Source organism: Osmerus eperlanus, chromosome 23, assembly GCF_963692335.1.
Source record: "Osmerus eperlanus chromosome 23, fOsmEpe2.1, whole genome shotgun sequence".
NCBI classification, from domain to species: Eukaryota; Metazoa; Chordata; class Actinopteri; order Osmeriformes; family Osmeridae; genus Osmerus; species Osmerus eperlanus.
Genome location: NC_085040.1, coordinates 3,153,071 through 3,173,587, shown reverse-complemented (window position 1 = coordinate 3,173,587; position 20,517 = coordinate 3,153,071). Strand labels below are relative to the sequence as shown.

General features: G+C 50.7%; 2 protein-coding genes across 4 annotated transcripts; both read left to right on the top strand.

The window, feature by feature from the left end:
- The first annotated feature begins 8 nt into the window (after positions 1–8).
- dvl2 (dishevelled segment polarity protein 2) lies at positions 9–12,086 on the top strand. Of its 3 annotated transcripts, XM_062449679.1 has the most exons (15): positions 9–475; positions 2,992–3,061; positions 4,686–4,843; positions 5,302–5,420; positions 6,092–6,312; positions 6,482–6,551; positions 6,781–6,932; positions 7,617–7,693; positions 7,869–7,936; positions 8,279–8,413; positions 8,899–9,030; positions 9,160–9,336; positions 9,605–9,829; positions 10,073–10,618; positions 11,241–12,086. In XM_062449679.1, exons 1-15 carry the CDS (start codon positions 315–317, stop codon positions 11,243–11,245), a joined length of 2,316 nt encoding a protein of 771 aa, XP_062305663.1. In that variant the 5' UTR covers positions 9–314; the 3' UTR covers positions 11,246–12,086. The 3 variants fall into 3 exon arrangements, with proteins under 3 accessions (XP_062305663.1, XP_062305661.1, XP_062305662.1); XM_062449677.1 differs by having other exon boundaries at positions 10–475; positions 10,073–12,086; XM_062449678.1 differs by having other exon boundaries at positions 11–475; positions 6,781–6,920; positions 10,073–12,086.
- A 150-nt stretch (positions 12,087–12,236) lies between these two features.
- Positions 12,237–20,263, top strand: acadvl (acyl-CoA dehydrogenase very long chain). The gene is given in 23 exon segments (XM_062449981.1): positions 12,237–12,526; positions 12,649–12,718; positions 13,641–13,718; positions 14,021–14,093; positions 14,202–14,266; positions 14,457–14,591; positions 14,720–14,864; positions 15,025–15,154; positions 15,841–15,966; positions 16,134–16,332; positions 17,061–17,178; positions 17,334–17,414; positions 17,483–17,561; positions 17,883–18,005; positions 18,229–18,260; positions 18,730–18,824; positions 18,924–19,021; positions 19,108–19,180; positions 19,296–19,368; positions 19,524–19,596; positions 19,703–19,778; positions 19,976–20,071; positions 20,074–20,263. Coding segments are annotated over 23 exon segments (2,160 nt in total). The 5' UTR covers positions 12,237–12,446; the 3' UTR covers positions 20,116–20,263.
- Positions 20,264–20,517: the final 254 nt, after the last annotated feature.

Below are 20,517 nucleotides of genomic sequence, written 5' to 3'. Positions count from 1 at the left end.
GAAAAGTTTTAGACCCCCTCCCCTCCGTATGTTTTTGTTAGGGGAAAAGTTGTGGGTAGTCGATCGTGTGAATGTTGCGTGTGCGTGCTTTTTAACCCCTTCGTCTGGGGGAATGTGAGTTTGTATCTTTCACAATTAGACTGTTAGGGGAGAGGCGCTTTAATTTACAAGATTTTGTACTTTTTTTGTTTGTCCTGGCCAAGAGTAAACTCACTAGCCAGCATTTCACCTCACCCCCTTTCCGTTAGCCACATAGCTGCTAACCGATTACCTCTCATATTTTTTGTGGGACAGCTGAAAAAAGAATAGGCGCAATGGCAGAAACCAAAATAATATACCACATCGACGAAGAGGAGACTCCATACTTGGTGAAGATACCCATTCCTGCCGAAAACATTACCTTGTTGGATTTCAAACAGGTCTTGAACAAGCCCAACTACAAATTCTTTTTCAAGTCTATGGACCAAGACTTTGGGTGAGTGACTAGCCGTGATTGTGCAGGAGAGGCTGCGAGTCCCATGCAAATGAGTGATCGTGACCCAGACTTGAATTGGGACATTACATCGATCAAAAGTTACTCTAAAGAAAGTATTTTGGCGCAGTGACTAAGAAAGCAAGTAAATCATTAGTAACAGATTTTTTTGGTCTGCAGATCTCGACTCGATACAATGTTGCGAGGGGAAAGAAAGTCAATTAATGGATGAATTGTTACAAAGTGTGTCTGTTTGCGTGGTCATAGTCTTTTGGTCACCAAATGGGCTATAAAGTTACGCAACTGTGAATGGCCAATTCCATGAGAAGAGGTTTGTCTATCTCACTGGACAACCACCTCATTTGTATTCAAACAGTGACCAAGCCCTTGTTGCAAGATTAAAAGATTCCGGCTTCGAGTTAGGACATAATGTGTTGGTAGGTAACTTACTTTAAATGCAGGCGCAATTCTCACACTTAAGAATTATAGTCGCCTCTATCACACTGCCTAGTTATCTTTTTACTAATCCCTCCCTCTCTCTTTCTCTCGACCCGCTCCATCATCTTGAGAAATCCTCAGCTTTTCTTCTTTTTGGGAGAACAGCCAGGTTTTTGTCTCCCTTCTTTACACTGGCCTTGGCCTGCTACCCTTTTATTCTCTCACTCTATTTCTCTCTCCCTCTCCTCTTCAGCCTTTATCTGCTTCTCTCAGATAAATCCTAGAGTCTGAGAGAGTTCTCTCCTCAAGCAATTCATCTTTCAATGCCGGTTTGCTTGTCAGTGCTGCATTTCTCTACTTTGGGGAAATGGAACATGTCTTTGTGGCAAGCTTAGTCAACTTGGAGATGTGCTTCTGTTAAATAAATTGTAAGGCTTGTACCCCCACAAACACACTACGACAGTTCTGAATTGGTGGGAGCTTAATCCAGGAAAAACTGTTGAACTGGGGCCTTATCGTAACATAATTCAGCATCCAAATCTTTTAGATGTCTCTAGGAAGTTCAAAAAGCAAACCAGCTGTCAGTCTGGAAGGTGTGAGGCAAGGCAAGCTGTGGGCCATGCTAGGCTAGTGGAACCTGGGGCTGGACAGGAGCTATTTGCAGATCTACAGAAATGAGAGGGGTGTTTCCTGTTTTGGAAAATAGAATGTGTTTGAATGAATAGATGGTCAAACTGTGTGTTTTGTGGTCGTTAAGGATTAGAAACAAATTTTCGTCAAGATGTTTTTGAGATTCCTACATTTTTGAGGTGTGTGTGTTTTATCCAAAGCATTTTAGAGTGTGCTTGAAATGGTCTGAAGTGAGGTCATCTGTTTATTTGGAATGGTAAGGTATGAGGACAATTAGTCTGCTAGGAGCAGAATGTTGCATCTGTTTGTCCAGACTCTGGATGCAATTTAAGTGTGACCTCAGAGAGAGAGAGAGAGAGAGAGAGAGAGAGAGAGAGAGAGAGAGAGAGAGAGAGAGAGAGAGAGAGAGAGAGAGAGAGAGAGAAGAGAGAGAGAGAGAGAGAGAGAGAGAGAGAGAGAGAGAGAGAGAGAGAGAGAGAGAGAGAGAGAGAGAGAGAGAGAGAGAGAGAGAGAGAGAGAGAGAGAGAGAGGAGAGAGAGAGAGAGAGAGAGGAGAGAAGAGAGAGAGAGAGAGAGAGAGAGAGAGAGAGAGAGAGAGAGAGAGAGAGAGAGAGAGAGAGAGAGAGAGAGAGAGAGAGAGAGAGAGGAGAGAGAGAATAAAATAGCACAACATGGATAAAGGGAGCGGTTACTAAGGCTGTACAGTCACTCCACTCCGGACACACACTAGCACACTGAGCCTTCTGCGATGATCCTTCCCCAGTGCCCACAACAACCTGGCGTGGGGCTAACACTCAACCACAAAACCAGCCCTCAACAGCTGCTTACAAACCCCAGTGGGGCCGAGCAGGCTGTCTACACACACACAGAAGACAAATGAAGCCGAAAAAGACTTGAGTTGTAACCCTCAAGGGGCAGTTAAGTGTCTATCTGTGTAGCAGTTATGTCCTGCTCGGTCCCAAGCACTGCTGTAATAACACGCTGTCTCCGAGAAATTACACAGCAGAGAGATGCTATCTGTCTCGTGAGCTTGTCTCCTGTGCCCGCGAGACAGAACAGCCTAACTAGCCCACAAGCAGGAGACGTTTGAGGGTGGAAAAGCAGTCCGAAGGAAGGTGTGTGTGCGTGTGTGTGTGTGCCTGTGTGTTTACTTCTTACCTCCTGGTATGGGTAACGATGGTGAGTCACTGGGAAATGTTACAGCTGTGAATGGTTATGTTTGTGTTTGTGTGTGTTGCTGTTTGTAGAACAAGACACAGACCTCGGTATGACCTGGTCGCTGACTGGCTCTGTGTCTGTTTTTTCTATATCTCTCTCTCTTTTACACACGCTCTCTCTGCCTCTCCTCCCATCTCTCTGCCTCTCCCATCTCTCTGCCTCTCCTTCCATCTCTCTGCCTCTCCCATCTCTCTGCCTCTCCTTCCATCTCTCTGCCTCTCCCATCTCTCGCAGGGTGGTGAAGGAAGAGATTTCAGATGAAAGTGCCAAGCTGCCCTGCTTCAACGGAAGAGTGGTGTCATGGGTAAGCACACACACACACACACACACACACACACACACACACACACACACACACACACACACACACACACACACACACACACACACTAACTAGAAAGGAACTAGAAAGGTTATTGTTAGCTGCATTTGCTCAGCAGGAACTTTCCCCAGAAGATTAGGCAAATTGTTCCACTGACATATGCACCATTTATTAGAAACTGCAAGTGGCAGCTCGGATTTTATGTAAAGCACTTTGAGCTGCAATTCTTGTAAGAAAAGTGCTATATAAATAAAGTCTTACTTACTTACTTACTTACTTACATACACCATGAAGAAGAGTCATTTATTGTGCGACACTGCTAAGCACAACTCCTGCTACAAGAACTTGACCAATACGAAATGTCCAGCTCTGCAAGCCCCACCCTCAAAGTCCCTGCATTTTTGTACTACCCCCCTGAGCAGAGACTTCCTGGTTTTTCCTCCCTACGACTCCATTTAGACCCCTGGTCCCTGCAGTGGAAACACAGTGAGTTCTGGACAAAGTTCCTAGTTCCAGGGGAAAGGTTCTGGCGGCGGAAACACGGCTTAAGCTGGCCTGGGGCCTCGAGGCGTCTGCTGAGTGCACAGGAGGAAGGCAGGAGGGATTAAAAGGGGTGGACAAAGAGAGGAGACTAGAGGGAGCGATACGCGATCGCTCGGCCGAGTGGACGGAGGAATCCCCCAGGAGAAAGGCTCCACCATTAGAGGGATTGAGAGAGGAAGGGGGAGACAGGGAATGTTATGTGGCGACAATTAGTTTTGACAGCTGCGCTTGCATCCAATTAAACCTGCATAGTGACAGCAAGTCACCCTAGTTCCCAACAGCTAATCCCCCCCCCCCCCCCAGAAATGTGAACATATTGCTTTTTGGGGGGGGTCCTTGTTATAATGACCAACCGTAGCGGTTGCTAGGTAGGCGTTCTTGTGACGTGCGTGGTTGCGTCAGTCTGTGATTTCAGAGTGAGGTCACTGTATTCCCAGAGATATCGATGGGGTTTAATTGCCTGGGTGTGTTTCCTCCTACCTTGCAGCCATGCGTGGAGCTGTAACTGTGTGTGTGACTGTGTGTGTGTGACTGTGTGTGTGTGACTGTGTGTGTGTGACTGTGTGTGTGTGACTGTGTGAGTGTATGTCCCTGGGTTTTGTTGATTGTGTGTGATTGAGGGTGTGTGGGGGGGGGGGGGGTGGGGGGGAGCACTCCAGAAGGATAATGAAAGAAGACAGGTTAAGTAACGGGATAGCATTTCAGTTTGCCTTTTAGATTATCATCTGAATGAGGTGAGATGTTTGTGTCAAAGCAGTTGACATCTTATCTTACCCCCCCCTTTAACCATGCCTTTCATTTCTCTTCCTTTCTCACCCTCTCTTCGGCTTATTTTCCTCTCCTCTCCCCTCCTATTCCCCCCCTCCTCTCCTATCCCCCCCTCCCCTCCTCTCCTATCCCCCCCCTCCTCTCCTATCCTCCCCTCCTCTCCTATCCCCCCCCTCCTCTCCTATCCCCCCCTCCCCTCCTCTCCTATCCCCCCCTCCCCTCCTCTCCTATCCCCCCCTCCCCTCCTCTCCTATCCCCCCTCCTCCACCCCTCCCCTCCCATCCCCTCTCCTCAGTTGGTATCATCAGACACCCCCACCGTGGAGCCCCCGGCAGCAGCGCTCCCCCCCCCAGCTGAGGTCCGGCCCCAGCCCTCCCCCCCTCCCCCCCCTCTGCCTCCCCCACCTGTCGAGAGGACGGGCGGCATCGGAGACTCCAGACCCCCGTCCTTCCAGTGAGAACGTGCCCGCGCTCACACACACACACACACACACACACACACACACACACACACACACACACACACATTGTCATAACAGTGGTGTCCCACTCCCTTCCTTACTGTATCTCTTACTGCACATACAGTAGCTGATAGCGAACACCTCTCTCTGCCCAGTCTCAAGTTACCCACCAGTTTTCCAGTGTTCTCCCTTCATTATGTGATCTTGGTCTTAGAGCCCCAGTCCATTGTGTACTATGCTGCACTGAGAGTATAATTAAGCTGTTATATGGTCATGTGATATGGGCTGAGCACCATGTAGAGGTCATGCATTAGGGGCTATTTGCGGTCTGTTGGGTAATGTCGGCTAGCTGTACATTATCCCCTTGCAGGACTCTGGTAGGGCTTTGATAAGGGCCCCGTCTCTGTGGAAAGCTTGGTTCTTTAACCCCCTCCCTCCCCTCCCTGTACAGCCCTAACGCGGCGGGCAGCGTGGGCAGCGTGGACACCCTGGACGACCAGACGGAGACAGAGTCTGTGGTCTCCTTCAGGAGGGAGAGACCCCGGCACAGGGAGGGCATGGAGCAACACGGTGAGGGCGGCCTCCCAGAACTGCTGCTGTAGTACTGCTACAGTAGTAACCCTCCCAGCACTGCTGCTGTAGTACTGCTACAGTAGTAACCCTCCCAGCACTGCTGCTGTAGTACTGCTACAGTAGTAACCCTCCCAGCACTGCTGCTGTAGTACTGCTACAGTAGTAACCCTCCCAGCACTGCTGCTGTAGTACTGCTACAGTAGTAACCCTCCCAGCACTGCTGCTGTAGTACTGCTACAGTAGTAACCCTCCCAGCACTGCTGCTGTAGTACTGCTACAGTAGTAACCCTCCCAGCACTGCTGCTGTAGTACTGCTACAGTAGTAACCCTCCCAGCACTGCTGCTGTAGTACTGCTACAGTAGTAACCCTCCCAGCACTGCTGCTGTAGTACTGCTACAGTAGTAACCCTCCCAGTTATCATGCTACAATCATGTTGTGACCATATATATATATATATATATATACACCTACATATTATATATACAGACCATATATACACTCTGCTGTAGTACTGCTACAGTAGTAACCCTCCCAGTACTGCTGCTGTACATCAGTATGGAACTAGGATGAGTCGGGGACTATTAAGTCTTCAGAAGAAGATAGAAAAAAGAAAAAGAGAGAGAAACAGGAAATGACCCCACCCGTGTCTTCCTCTGTGGTGCCCCAGGCCCGCGCGTGAACGGCCAGAGCCGCCTGGAGCGCCACCTGGCGGGCTACGAGAGCGCCAGCACGGTGATGAGCAGCGAGCTGGACACCACTAGCTTCTGCGACTCGGACGACGACGACACCATGAGCCGCTTCAGCAGCTCCACGGAGCAGAGCACCGCCTCGCGCCTCCTCAAGCGCCACCGCCGCCGCAGGAAACAGCGCCCCCCGCGCCTGGAGAGGGTCAGTGCGCCAAGTGGCCGACATGGAAGTTATTTGAGTTGGATACAATATGCAGATTTTCCCGTACTGCATGTGTTCATTTTGCGATTCAGTTTAGTTGTGAAGTAGCGGTAGATGCTCTGTTCTCCTGCCTGGTGTTGACCCGGGGTTGCTGTGTTTTGTCCACTAGGCGTCGTCCTTCAGCAGTGTGACCGACTCCACCATGTCCCTGAACATCATCACTGTCACACTCAACATGGGTCTGTATCTCTTTCCCCCCTCTCTCTCCCCCTCTCTCTCTCTCTCTCTCTCTCTCTCTCTCTACCCCCTCTCTCTCTCTCTCTCTCTACCCCCTCTCTCTCCCCTTTCTCTCTCTCTCTCCCTCCTGCTCCTTCCATTGAAGTTATCCTCTTCCCGTCTCTCCCGTCTCCTATATCTCCTCTCCTCCCGTCTCTCCTCATATCTCTTTTACCCCCTCCCCCCCTGTAGAGAAGTACAACTTCCTGGGCATCAGCATCGTGGGGCAGAGTAACGAGCGGGGGGACGGGGGCATCTACATCGGCTCCATCATGAAGGGCGGGGCGGTGGCGGCGGACGGCCGCATCGAGCCCGGGGACATGCTGCTGCAGGTGAGGACCGGGGTAGGTGACCACCGCGGGATGTCGCACCATCCAGCTCCCAGTCCTGACAGTGTGCCTGTGTGTGTTATGTGATGGTTTGTTATATGGTTCCTTCCAACCACAACCCCCCCCCCCCCCTACCCTCCCCCTCCCACCCCTCAGAGGTGACCCCTTCCCCTCCCCGCCCCCCCACCCCTCAGAGGTGACCCCTTCCCCTCCCCCCCCCCCCACCCCTCAGAGGTGACCCCTTCCCCTCCCCCCCCACCCCTCAGAGGTGACCCCTTCCCCTCCCCCCCCCCACCCCTCAGAGGTGACCCCTTCCCCTCCCCCCCCCCCACCCCTCAGAGGTGACCCCTTCCCCTCCCCCCCCCCCCACCCCTCAGAGGTGACCCCTTCCCCTCCCCCCCCCCCACCCCTCAGAGGTGACCCCTTCCCCTCCCCCCCCCCCACCCCTCAGAGGTGACTTCCCCCCCTCCCCCCCACCCCTCAGAGGTGACCCCCCCTCCCCTGCACCCCTCACATGCTGAAAGGAACACGTCCCCAATAATGGCTTCCTAGTCTAGCGTCTCTTCATACACAGTGATTTCCAACCCGCAAGATGGGTTATGGAGCGCGAACGTTCCGGAACATGCTCGCCCTGAATGATGGGCGGCTGTGTGAACGTTGTGTGTGAACGTCCTGTTCTCTCCGTCCTGTCGCGCGCAGGTGAACGACATCAACTTTGAGAACATGAGCAACGACGATGCGGTGAGAGTGCTGAGGGAGATCGTGCACAAGCCCGGGTGAGTCCCTCCGCTCGCCTGCCTGGCTCTGATGCCAAACCGACGAACACGCCACTGTCAAGTTCACAAGTGAACCAAAAAAACACAGATTATAAAGGTCGGGGGTGGTAACCGTGGAAATAAAAACGGTTTCTCTCCACCGTCCTTGACCGTTTCTCTCTCTCACTCCTCTCAGGCCAATCATACTGACCGTGGCGAAGTGCTGGGACCCCTCTCCTCAGGGCTACTTCACCCTCCCACGCAGTGAGTTCCTGTCCTACTCCCTCTCTGGTCACTTACATTTACTTTACATTTAGTCATTTAGCAGACGCTCTAATCCAGAGCGACTTACAGTAAGTACAGGGACATTCCCCCGAGGCAAGTAGGGTGAAGTGCCTTGCCCAAGGACACAACGTCATTTGGCATGGCCAGGAATCGAACCAACAACCTTCTGATTACTAGCCCGACTCCTTAACCGCTCAGCCATCTGACTCACATCATCAGACCACGTGGCCGTCCAGCGCCCAGTCCTGTCTGTGGATCTGGATGGATTTGAAATGGTCGTTACATGGTTCCTTCCACCCCCCACCCCCCTTCTCCCTACAGATGAGCCTATCCGCCCCATTGACCCGGCAGCGTGGGTGAGCCATTCCGTGGCTCTGACGGGGGTGTACCCTCCATACCCCGGCAGCTCCTCTCTCAGCACCATCACGTCCTCCTCCTCCGTCACCGAGACCGAGCGTGAGTTTTGTAGTTTTCTTCTTTGCTAGGTTAGCTGTTCTTACTTTTTGTTCCCCCCCCCAAAAAAAGAAAATAAACATTCTTCTTACTCTGTCCCTCCCACAGATATTGAGCATATTTGTCAGGCTCTGCTCTGCCGGTCTGCCTTTCTCTTCATACCGTGTGTAATATGTCTGACCTGGTCTGTCATCCTGTCTTCCTTTTGTGTCTGTATCTGTTATTGTCATCCTATCATCTCCTGCCAGGTTCAGTTCATTCATCTCTCTATTCAGCCTCGCTACGGGAGCCATCTTCCACATCTGGTTTCCTCTTCTTGTCTGCTGTGGTTTTATTCTCATGCGATAAAAAAATAAAATAAATCTGTATGTTGTTTTCTTTCACCCCCCCCCACACTCTATCACTCCCTTCCTCTCTCTCTCTCTCTCTCTCTCTCTTCTCTGTCTGTCTCTGTCTGTCTGTCTGTCTCTTCCCTTCCACGCCTGCAGGTTTTGACGACTTCAACCTGTCGCTCCACTCTGACATGGCTTCGGTGGCCAAGGCCATGGCCTCCCCAGAGTCTGGTCTGGAGGTCAGGGACCGGATGTGGCTCAAGATCACCATCCCCAACGCCTTCCTGGGTGAGGGTGTCCACCTGTCCCTTGGTTTTCTCTCCCTCAACAACAACAACAACAACAACAAATCTGATTGTAGCATGATAGATTGTTCCCTTTGTGTGTGTGTGTGTTGAACCCTCTCTCTCCCTCCAGGGTCAGACGTAGTGGAGTGGCTATACCACCACATCGAGGGTTTCCAGGACCGCCGTGAGGCCAGGAAGTACGCCAGCAACCTGCTGAAGGCCGGCTTCATCCGCCACACCGTCAACAAGATCACCTTCTCCGAGCAGTGCTACTACATCTTCGGAGACTTCAGCGACTGCGAGAACTGTGAGTACTGGGCCGTCTGTGATGCTCCGACTAGCTCTGAGGGTTACTCTCTCTCTCTCTCTCTCTCTCTCTCTCTCTCTGTCTGTCTGTCTGTCTGTCTGTCTGTCTCTCTGTCAGTTAGTTTAGTCAGTTTTAGGTTTTATGTCTGCTGTTCTTTGTCCAACGTGATTCATAGGCTTTTACGAAAACCTTTCCAAAAGAGTAACTCCTTGTTTCCATTCCATCATTGTATCCCTCTTTCCTCCTTTCCTTTCTCTCCCTCTCCCAGACATGGCCAACCTGTCCCTAAACGACAACGACGGCTCCAGCGGGGCCTCGGACCAGGACACTCTGGCCCCGCTGCCCCTCCCGGGGGCCACGCCCTGGCCCCTGATGCACACCTTCCCCTACCAGCCCTACCCCAACCACCCCTACACCAGCCAGCCTCCACCCTACCACGAGCTGACCAGCTACAGCTACGCCCCCGGCAGCACGGGCAGCCAGCACAGCGAGGGTGAGTGAGGAGGGGGGTGGGGGAGCAAGAGGGAACAGGAAGAGAACGAAGGGAGGGGGAGAGAGGGAGGGAGGGGGGAGGTAGGGGAGATTCAAACTCCAAAGTTTAAAGAAGTGTATCCTTGTGTCTAGTAGATGTGGAAAAACGTGTAACTGTCTGGCTCTTCCAACCTGTTCCAAGATGTTTTTAGACGCCCCAGGAACCGGTTTCAACCGGCTCTGACCTGTGTGTTTGTCTCTTCAGGGAGTCGGAGCAGCGGGTCAACGCGGAGCGAGGGTGAGAGGAGGCGAGGCACTAAGGGCCCCGGCAGCACCGTGGGGGGTGGAGAAAAGTCCCCCTCGGGGGGCGGTGGAGGAGGAGCCGACTCCCGCTCGGGCAGCGGCAGCGAATCGGATTACTCCACCCGCAGCAGCCTGAGACGAGACCACGGCTCGGCGACGCCAAGCGAGCACAGCCACGCCTCCTCGCAGCGCTCGCATCATCACCGCCCGACGCCTCCCCCGCACATGTCCCCGTACCCCCCAGGCATCCCACTGCCCTACAACCCCATGATGGTGATGATGGTGCCGCAACACCCACACGCACACCCTGTCATGGGGCCCCCTCATCTCCACGCCCACCCACACCCCCAGCAGCTCCACTCGACCCCACCTCACCCGGCGCTACCCCCGCCCCCCTCCTCCACCCCGGGGGGACCCCCTGGAGCCCCCCCTACCCGTGACCTGGCCTCTGTACCCCCAGAGCTGACTGCGTCACGCCAGTCCTTCCACCTGGCCATGGGCAACCCCAGTGAGTTCTTTGTGGACGTCATGTAATGGAGGTAGCGGGTCAGAAATAATTGTGTGTGTGTATAAATGTGTTTGATAGGATGTGTGTGTGTGTGTGTGTGGGTGTGTGTGTGGGAGGGAGGGAGGGTGCGTGCGTGCGTTTGAGATCCAGCAGTGTGATTGAGTATCCATTCCTCTTGATGATGACTGAATATGAGATCTGGTGGTAGCTTGTAGTCTGTGCTTGCATATTTTGAGTCTGGTGGGAACAGGGTTTGACCTTATTGTGAGACCAGTATTAGTATACTGTTCTAACAGAAACGACAATATAAACCTTGGCAGCATCTCTGGAACATACAGTAACCTCTCGAGTTTACCTTCTACCATTTAAAGATCTACAATGATGACAAAGTAAGGTCTTAGCCTGGACACTCTCGCCACACTTTCCAACTGCTACAACATGCTGTTGTGCTGAATATCAAAAACTGAAGTCCTCTAACTCTTGTTTGATTTGTAGTCATGTGTGTGTGTGCGTGTGTGTCTATTGGGTTGGTTATGCCTCTGACACTCCCTCAGTGAGCCAGAATGTGTTTTCAAACCAATTTAGTGATTAACAATGTTTGTCTTTCCTACACGGGGACTAGGCTGAGAACAGTAGCTGCCTTTCATTGGACTAGACTGAAGAAACGAACTCCAGCCCAGAGGAACTGGGTGGTTGCACTGACTGTGCTTTATCACTTGAGGGCGCAAATGTTCTGAGCCCTCATAAAGAGATTAAAATGAAATTGCATTGTATTGGTACTGTATTTTTCATAGATTTATTGGTATCTGAGTTTTTTTGTGAGTGCTTTCTTTTTCAGTAAATGATAGAAAAAAGACCATATATACACACTCCTACTCAAAGAACAAACCCCTTTTGTATTAAATTGTGTGCCAATTAGTTTTTTTTATTCCTTTCTCTCTTTTTTTCAACGATTTTGTGTATGTATGTATATAACTTTCTTCTTAATGCAACATGACAGAATAGCAAACTCTCTAATGTGAATCAGTAGGTCAAAGGACAAGTGGCATACCTCTGCCAGGTAAAGGGAGTGTAATTATGAAGCTTGATTGTAAAGAGTTGAGCCAACCATGTAACACTGTCTAGGACTACGTGGAATTTAAATTGGTACTACTAGAGGGTAGAAAGGGGTTACAGCCAAAAATTGGTACTTTGGGATTTCATAAGGGGCACCTTTACACAGTTGTGCGTCCCTTTTTGATTTCACCTTTCCCCTCATGTTATGTAGTATCCCATGTAAGCAGCCATTTTGTACGAGTGACTAGACGTTTAACCGAACAATAAAGGTGCTAAATGAAGAGGTGGTGCGTCACAGTACTGCAGTTTGTCACGTCTGTTCAGAATCACATTGCTTGAATTTGTGTTGTAACTTTTTTTTTGTGTCTGTATCTGAGAATAAATTAGCAAAAGACTTGATTTTCAAACTTTCTTTTTGTGTTGTATGTGAAGTTGATTTGAGATGATGGAACTGATAGCTCTATATGTGTACAACTCACAAAGTCACATGTTGACAAATGCTGTAGTAAATTCGAATTTACACTACAAGAATAGAACAGAGTATAAACAAGTAGAGCATTGCTGCACATGTGAGACCGTTTGACGTCACGTGTTGTTAAACAATGATGTGATCGGTTTCCAGATCCTAAGATGGTACATGAGTAACTTACCTGCTTGTGTTCGGACAAGGCTAGACTAGACATACATTACTTTAGTTTTACAGTCAACTAGCTAATTTCAGGCATTTCTTTCCCTCGGAACAAAGAATTACTGTACCCGAAGATCACCAAACATGTTACTGCGGAAAGTGAGCCAAACCCCTGCTATGTGTAGCTCTGTTCTACGTATTTCACCTGCCTTAGTTGGACTGGGGTAAGCAAAACAGACGTATTGTTGATAGTGAATGTTGTTTTGCTTGGATACGTTGTGCATGGTTCCTTAATAAACTGTGCATTTCTCCACTGACGATCGTTGCTGTACTTGTCTTATTTTAGAGCCAGACGTACAGCCAGTGCCTTGGTAACAGTTCAGAATGCCCGACCCTACGCAACTCAAACTGCGGAGGTGAGAAAAATATATATTTCAAAACAAGCTAGCTGACACCTGACAGTCTTCCTAGCGACAGCAGTGCAGTTGCTTTTGACTTAACACAACATTCACATCATTTTTTCTGACATTGTTAGCTGTGCACATAGCTAATGGGGTTTTTGTTTGACCGGGTCATCGAACTGTGTTGGAAATATTCGAGGACATGTCCTCAATCCCCCCCGTATGAAAAAGTAGAGCAAGGTTCACACCGTCCACGTGACTCGTGAATGATTGCGGAAGTCAGCATCGTGACGAGAGATTTGTGGCTAAATCAAATGTTAATGTCACTCAGCAATATGCACAAGTACAACAGTGGGTGAAGATATTTGGTGCAGTTCCTGGCAACATAGCAGTTTAACAATTACCCAGAATTCTTATTCATAACACAATTTATGCATCTGTTACACGACACAATGCACACCTAACAAAATACAATGGACAGTATACACAACACAGAATACAATAAAATACACAATACCTTCACCCGTAAACAGTAGAGATACATATTAAGTGCCATGGTGACATTCAGCTGTCAGTTTATAGTCAGTCGCCACTGTTATTAGATATGTTGTGAGCGATAAAGAGTTCTAGGCTAGGCTGCGTATCTGTTTCTCTGTGAACCCCAATTAGTAGGCCCCAAGTATGGGGGACTACTAATATGGGGGACTACTAATAATGAATGAGGACTCTGCACCGTGTCCTTGTACCTTTGGTCCATTGGGCAGCAGCAGCAGTTCATGTCACTCCCCTACTCAAGGTAAGGTAGCTGACCAGACTGGGCTGGATCTTTGTCTATTCTGCTGACCTTTAACAATCAAATAACAGTATGTCCCTTTCTCTCTCTCCCCCCCCCACCCCTAACCCCCCCCCCCCATCCCACCTTCTGCTGTCTCTCCAGGCTGTCCTGGAGAAACCTGCCGTGGGTAGTGACACCTCCATTTCCAAAGCTACTGTGGACAAGACATCTCTCAGCATAGTATGGACACGGACACACGGACACTATTATAGATGGTCTAAATCCCCCCCACCACCTCCTCATGTGGGCTCCTAGTTCACACATGCTGGGACTAATGGAGACATCTGCAGGCTCCATGGGGCTCCGACCCTCATAAATGTTCATCCCTTTTTTCTATGTGCTGTATTATCATTTCATCTTTAATTTGCCAGGCAGATTCCTTAACAACAAATGGCCTAGACAACGATGGCTTGGCAGTAGTTATGGGAAATCGTTTTAGTGAAAGGGAGCTTAAGTGTGCATTTGTTGAATATTTCCGACAGGAATCCAAGTCGTTTGCCGTCAACATGTTCAAGGGTCAGATCAGTACAGCTCAGGTGTTTCCCTACCCCGCCGGTAAGTCTCAAGATCCTAGTGTAGTGTTGCTTTGACGTTGTCAGGACGTTGCAGCGATGTTTTGAGAAGGTATTTGTCCCAACATGGATTCTGGTTGTTTCCTCACAGTGTTGGACGAGGAGCAGGAGCAGTTCCTCAGAGAACTGGTCGGACCTGTGTCCAAGTTTTTCGAGGTAAATACAACGTTTTGGATTTGGTCGTTTGCGTTGAACTTCTGGTACTCTTTCCCGTTCCGCTTCCTGTATATTTACCTCTCTGCTGTCTGTTGACCTGCTGTTCGACTACCTCTCACGCCTTTCTCCTTCAAGCTTTCCACCTTTTCCCCTGTCCCGCTATCCATCACCTTTCTCCATCCCTCCCTAGGAGGTGAATGACCCCATGAAGAACGACACTCTGGAGAAGGTGGAGGACCACACGATGGAGGGTCTCAAGGAGATGGGGGCCTTCGGTCTCCAGGTGCCCACTGACCTGGGAGGCCTGGGGCTCACCAACACACAGGTACCCCTCCCCCACCCTGAATATACTGTACCGGTACTTACCAACACACAGGTACCACCCCTGTACACCAGTGGACACATCCCTAATTGATATTGACTGGCTCTGTTCCTTTGGCTCCCTCTGTGCAGTATGCCAGGTTGGTGGAGATCGTGGGCATGCACGACCTAGGCGTTGGCATCACCCTGGGTGCCCACCAGTCCATCGGCTTCAAGGGCATCCTGCTGTTTGGCAACCCTGCCCAGAAAGAGAGGTACCTTCCCAAGCTGGCCACGGGTGAGACTGGTGGGCTGGTACCCCTGCACATGATACCATCCCATGTGTAGCAGTCCAATTGACAGGTGGATGTGTGGATAATCTCTCTCTCACTCGCTCTCTCTGTGTCTCTGTCTGTCTCTCTCTCTCTCCCCCTCTCTCTGTGTGTGTGTGTGTGTAGGAGAGACAATAGCAGCGTTCTGTCTGACGGAGCCAGCCAGTGGTTCTGATGCTGCTTCTATCAGGACCACGGCAGTCCAGTCTCCCTGTGGACAGTACTTCACTCTCAACGGCAGCAAGATCTGGATCAGGTGGGCACACACACAGCTTGTACACATGCTCCAGTGCTTACCCCCACTCTCCAGCAGCCAGTCGCAGGAACACAAAGCACAACTTGCGACCAATGCTTACATTTCACCACAAGGTGGCGGTGCAGTCTCCTAACACATTTTGACAAGACTCGTCCGCTCTCCCTTTTAATGTAAATGTACAGGGGGATTTGAACCTGCAACTTCTTGATCTTCAGTCAAACGCTTTAGCACTGAGCTTAACTCACCTCTCATCCCCTCCACCCCTCTCCTCCACCCCTCTCCTCCACCCCTCTCCTCCACCCCTCTCCTCCACCTGTCTCCTCCACCCCTCTCCTCCACCCCTCTCCTCCACCTGTCTCCTCCACCCCTCTCCTCCACCCCTCTCCTCCACCCCTCTCCTCCACCCCTCTCCTCCACCTGTCTCCTCCACCCCTCTCCTCCACCCCTCTCCTCCACCTGTCTCCTCCACCCCTCTCCTCCACCCCTCTCCTCCACCCCTCTCCTCCACCTGTCTCCTCCACCCCTCTCCTCCACCCCTCTCCTCCACCTGTCTCCTCCACCCCTCTCCTCCACCCCTCTCCTCCACCTGTCTCCTCCACCCCTCTCCTCCACCCCTCTCCTCCACCCGTCTCCTCCACCCCTCTCCTCCATCCCTATCCTCCACCCCTCTCCTCCACCCTTCTCAGTAACGGAGGTCTGGCAGAGATCTTTACTGTGTTCGCCAAGACCCCAGTGAAAGACCCCAAGACAGGACAGATGAAGGATAAGATCACAGCCTTTGTGGTGGAGAGGAGCTTCGGGGGAATCACACAGTGAGATACAGAGATTTGGAGCGAACACTTATAACTTCAACTCAGTTTGGTCGTAAACATGGATGGCATTCAAGATGCACACGTGTGTGTATGTTCGCTTCCTCATTTGTCACCCTACTTCCCTCTTCCCTTTTTGTCTCTGCTCCCCCTCCCCCTCCTCCTTCCAGTGGCCCACCAGAGAAGAAGATGGGCATCAAGGCGTCCAACACGGCGGAGGTGTACTTTGAGAACGTGCGCGTGCCCGCCGACTGCGTTCTGGGAGAAGTGGGCGGCGGCTTCAAGGTGGCCATGAACATCCTGAACAACGGACGCTTCGGCATGGCCGCCGCCCTCTCCGGCACCATGAAGGGTGTCATCGGCAAGGCTGTGAGTAGCTCGGCTGACCCGCTGGTGTCCAACCTTAACCATGACTTCCTCTAGGACCATGAAGGGGTCCAAAAGCACAAAGGCTCAAAATATGTCAGCTTTCTCTTTCATTTCCTCTCATTCTCGCTCTATGCTGTGTCTCACATCCGTTTATCCCTCCCCCGTCCCCCATCATTTTCTTCCTCCGAACAGCCCGGGTTCCTGTAAAGTGGGCGAACGGGAAACTCCCCAGCATGCGTTGAATCGGCCTGTTTTTTCACTTGTGGTGTCACGTGAGAAGTCACCTTTCCCTGTTCTTTTAGCGGTTAAGATGAAAGGGCCGTCAGATCTCCTAAAATAACAATGAAATCCAGCAAGTGATGCAATGGTGCACTTCCCGATAAGTGTCTGGTTATTGCACCAGAATCACCGCGGTTACCACGGGCCTTGACCGTGAGGCAGCGGTGTTGAAGAGGCCCCGGATTTTTCTTTCTGAACTGTGTCTGCCAGCTCACCGCAAGACTCGTGGTGCGCTTGTCTCCAGCTCTTCCTCTTCAGCTAAGAGAAGCAGTAGCATGTAAACAACAAAGTGCTGTGAGCGGGGGATTCCATTTCTGTAGTCTAGTTTAGCCCGGTGTCGTCTCATCTACCATCACATGGCTGGAGTTGAGTTTGAACATATCTCACTGCCAGATGGCGACAGTTAAATCCAGCTCTAGTCGTCCTCATGTTTCCGTTCCGTCTTCCAGGTGGACCACGCGGCCAACAGAACACAGTTTGGCAGCAAGATTCACAACTACGGTGCCATCCAGTAGAAGGTGGCACGCATGGCCATGCTGCACTACGTAACCGAGGTGCAATCTCACCCCTCCTCCCCTCGCCTCGCCATCTCAGAAAAGCTTATTTGAATGTATGATCATATTAGATTCCTATTCTCCTAACCCATACCCGTCTCTATTTTTCTCACTCCTTTTCTCTCTCTCTCTCCCCTCCGGTCTCTCTCCCATCCTCTCCCCCCTGTGTAGTGAGTGGCAACATGGACAGTGGGGCGAAGGAGTTCCAGATCGAGGCGGCCATCAGCAAGATCTTGTTGAGGCATGACAGTAAACAGAGGAAGTGGCATTGTTGATAACTTGTAATTGTGTGTGTGTGTGTGTGTGACAGGAAGCAGCCTGGACAGTAACAGACGAGTGTATTCAAGTCATGGGCGGAATGGGTTTCATGAAGGTGAGTGAGTGCATAAGCATACAGTTAACCCGTTAAGGAGTAGCGTCACACATATGTGATCGTTCGAAAGCGGGCCCCACAGAGTACCGTCACACGTGTGATTCTGAACATTCCAACCGACTATTTTCCGATAGACAAAAACTATATGACAAACGCTATAGTATGGCTTCAAAATTTACAATTAGGAGGCTGACAAGTAACACTAGCAGGTAGTAGCATTGCTACGAGTATTATGCTAGGTTGCTAGGTAACGGAAGCTAACTAAAACTAGCTAGCTTCCGTTTTGGAAAAAGAACTCACTCTGGTGGAAGCGTCGGTAATATTTAGAACTCACTCCTTAAAAGGTTAAGTACACTCTTTGCAAGCGTACTTGTCATAAGTATACACGTCCCATGCATCCTCGTCACTCCAATGTTGAGGCCTATCGACATCGACAGACATGCTTGTGTTTGTGACTGTCACTATAAGCAATAGCCAAGGGTGCCATATGTAGGCCTGCACCTCTGCTCACACACACTCACATACACACACTCACATACACACGCACACGCCCTCACACATGGCCCGCAGAAACCTCAGTCTGACTACAACAGTCCGGGGGAAGGTGGAAACAACCAGGGGAGACAGAAAGAGCAAGGTGGAAGGAAGGAAGAGAACAGTTTAGAACGAGAGTCTGTGGTTAACTCGCAGGACAACAGCCTCGCCTGGCTTCACATACAGCAGTACAGTGTCATATAGGTCCCCAGTAATGTCACCGTGGTGCGTGTCAGTTTCAAACCGTTGTTCAGCTCCAACCCACAGATTTCGATTTCAAACTCGGTGCATTTGGTGAATAAAGAACAAGGAGAAAGCCAGAATCAACCTACTCAGGCAATTATCCAGTCATAATCATAAAATCATAATAAAGGAAGCGTTACTGTGGTTCGGGGGGACTCTGAGAATGGGGGTAGTTCCCTATCCCCTCACAGTAGGCTACACAGACGCAGGATAAGCCTCACAATTCTCTGTCTAGTTGCATAATATCAGTGCTCTGTACAAAAACCGCAATACACATTTCAAGGGAATTTCCTTTAAATGAGGTGATAATTACACAGTACTGTTCTGACATCCGGTCTCTCATACCCCTGCAGGGCGTCACTCAGGCTAATCTTGGTCTTATCATGTGACATCTTGTTTGTCACGTGTGCGCAGGAGTTGAGAGAGTGATGAGGGACCTGAGAATATTCCGGATCTTTGAAGGCACCAACGACATTCTCCGGCTCTTCGTGGCTCTCAATGGCTTCCAGGTAACCACGGTCAAGTGTCTCATAGCATTTTCGACCCGCGGTCAACCGGTGTATATTTTCATTCTAACGTGTGTTTTGTGTGTGTTTTGTGTGTTCCAGAATGCTGGTAACCATCTGAAGAGCTTGCAGAAGGCTCTGAAGAACCCACTGGGCAATGCTGGGGCGTTGGCTGGAGAGATCTCCAAGAGGGCCAGGAGGTTGGAAACACATACACACACACAAACACACACTCTCTCACACACACACACTCCTATTACATATGGTCTGTCCTGTTTCTCCATAGGAAGGCAGGCTTTGGCACAGGACTGACTCTTCAGGGAACCGTGCACCCAGAGCTGGCGCACAGCGGAGAACTGGTTAGTCTGTGTGTGTGTGTACACATCCACAGTGAGCAAACACGGCCCAGGCCCAGGTTTGTTTGAGCCGCTCCTCACAGCCCCCCCCCCCCCCCCCCTTACATCTCCTCTCCAGATGGTGAAGGCCATTGAGCAGTTTGGCGCCATCGTGGAGGAGCTTCTGCTCAAACACGGAAAGAAGATTCTAGGTGAGTCATTGCGCTCCATCACTGTTGATCGCTGTTGCGCTACTGTGCGGTGTGACTCAGCATCGCTGTGACAACCGCAAGTGGTTTTTTCCTGTGAATCGTGAGTGTGTAAAAAGGATCTCTTCCGCGACCGGCTGTTCCTGGTCTCGTTGCAGATGAGCAGTTTGTTCTCAAGAGAGTGGCAGACAGTGCCATCGACCTGTATGCCATGGTGGTTGTCCTGTCCAGGTGAACACACACACACTCAAACGTTAGAGTCTTGTGGACTCATAGGCCTCCACAGTCACACACACTGACACACTGAATTGTCATTGTGTGTGTGTGTCTCCTTTAGGGCGTCTCGTTCCCTGAGTCAGGGTCACCCCTCAGCCCAGCATGAGAAGGTGCTGTGTGAGACCTGGTGTGTTGAGGTGAGACCCCGCCCACCTCTCCTCCTCAGCACGATGCTATTCGTCAGCGGTCATCGGTTCATGACCTTATCCCCCCCCCTCCCCATGTCTCCCTTCCATCCCCGCTGTCTTCATTCTCTCTGCTCTTTCCCCCGTTTCCCCCCCTCTCTCCGTGCCACTCTTTCTCCTTCTTTCCTCTCCTCCTTTCCTTCACCCAGGCCCATGGGAGGATCGTGCAGGACGTCCGGTCTCTCCGCTCCGGCCGATCCACGCAGCTCTTCAAGAACCTGCGGGCCATCTCCGCCGCCGTGGTGGAGAACGGGGGGGGGTGGTCTCCCCCCATCCTCTCGGCTTCTAAAACAGAGGGACGGTTCTCTCTCTCTCTCTTTTTACCCTCTTTTTTCATTTCATTCTATTCTCAGTCTCGGCCCATGCCCTGCTCCTCCCCTCGTAGTTTGGCTGTCATTCTGTTCCTCCCTCCTTTCCGCTCCTCTTCTCTATTCTGTTCCCCTGTCTATACTTGTTCTGTCATCCTTCCTTCTGTGATATGGTTTGACAATTTTATGGTTCTTTATTTTCACCCTAGCTTGCAAGCTGACCATAGAATTCTGTAGTCCATGGAGCTAGTCTCTGACATGTGTACTAAGTTGTTTCACCTGTTCTGAACAGTAATATCAGTGAAGGAATGTATAAATTATAGGTTTGAATCCTGAAGCTTTATTGCACTAGTCATGTTTTTAAATCCATAATATTGTAATGT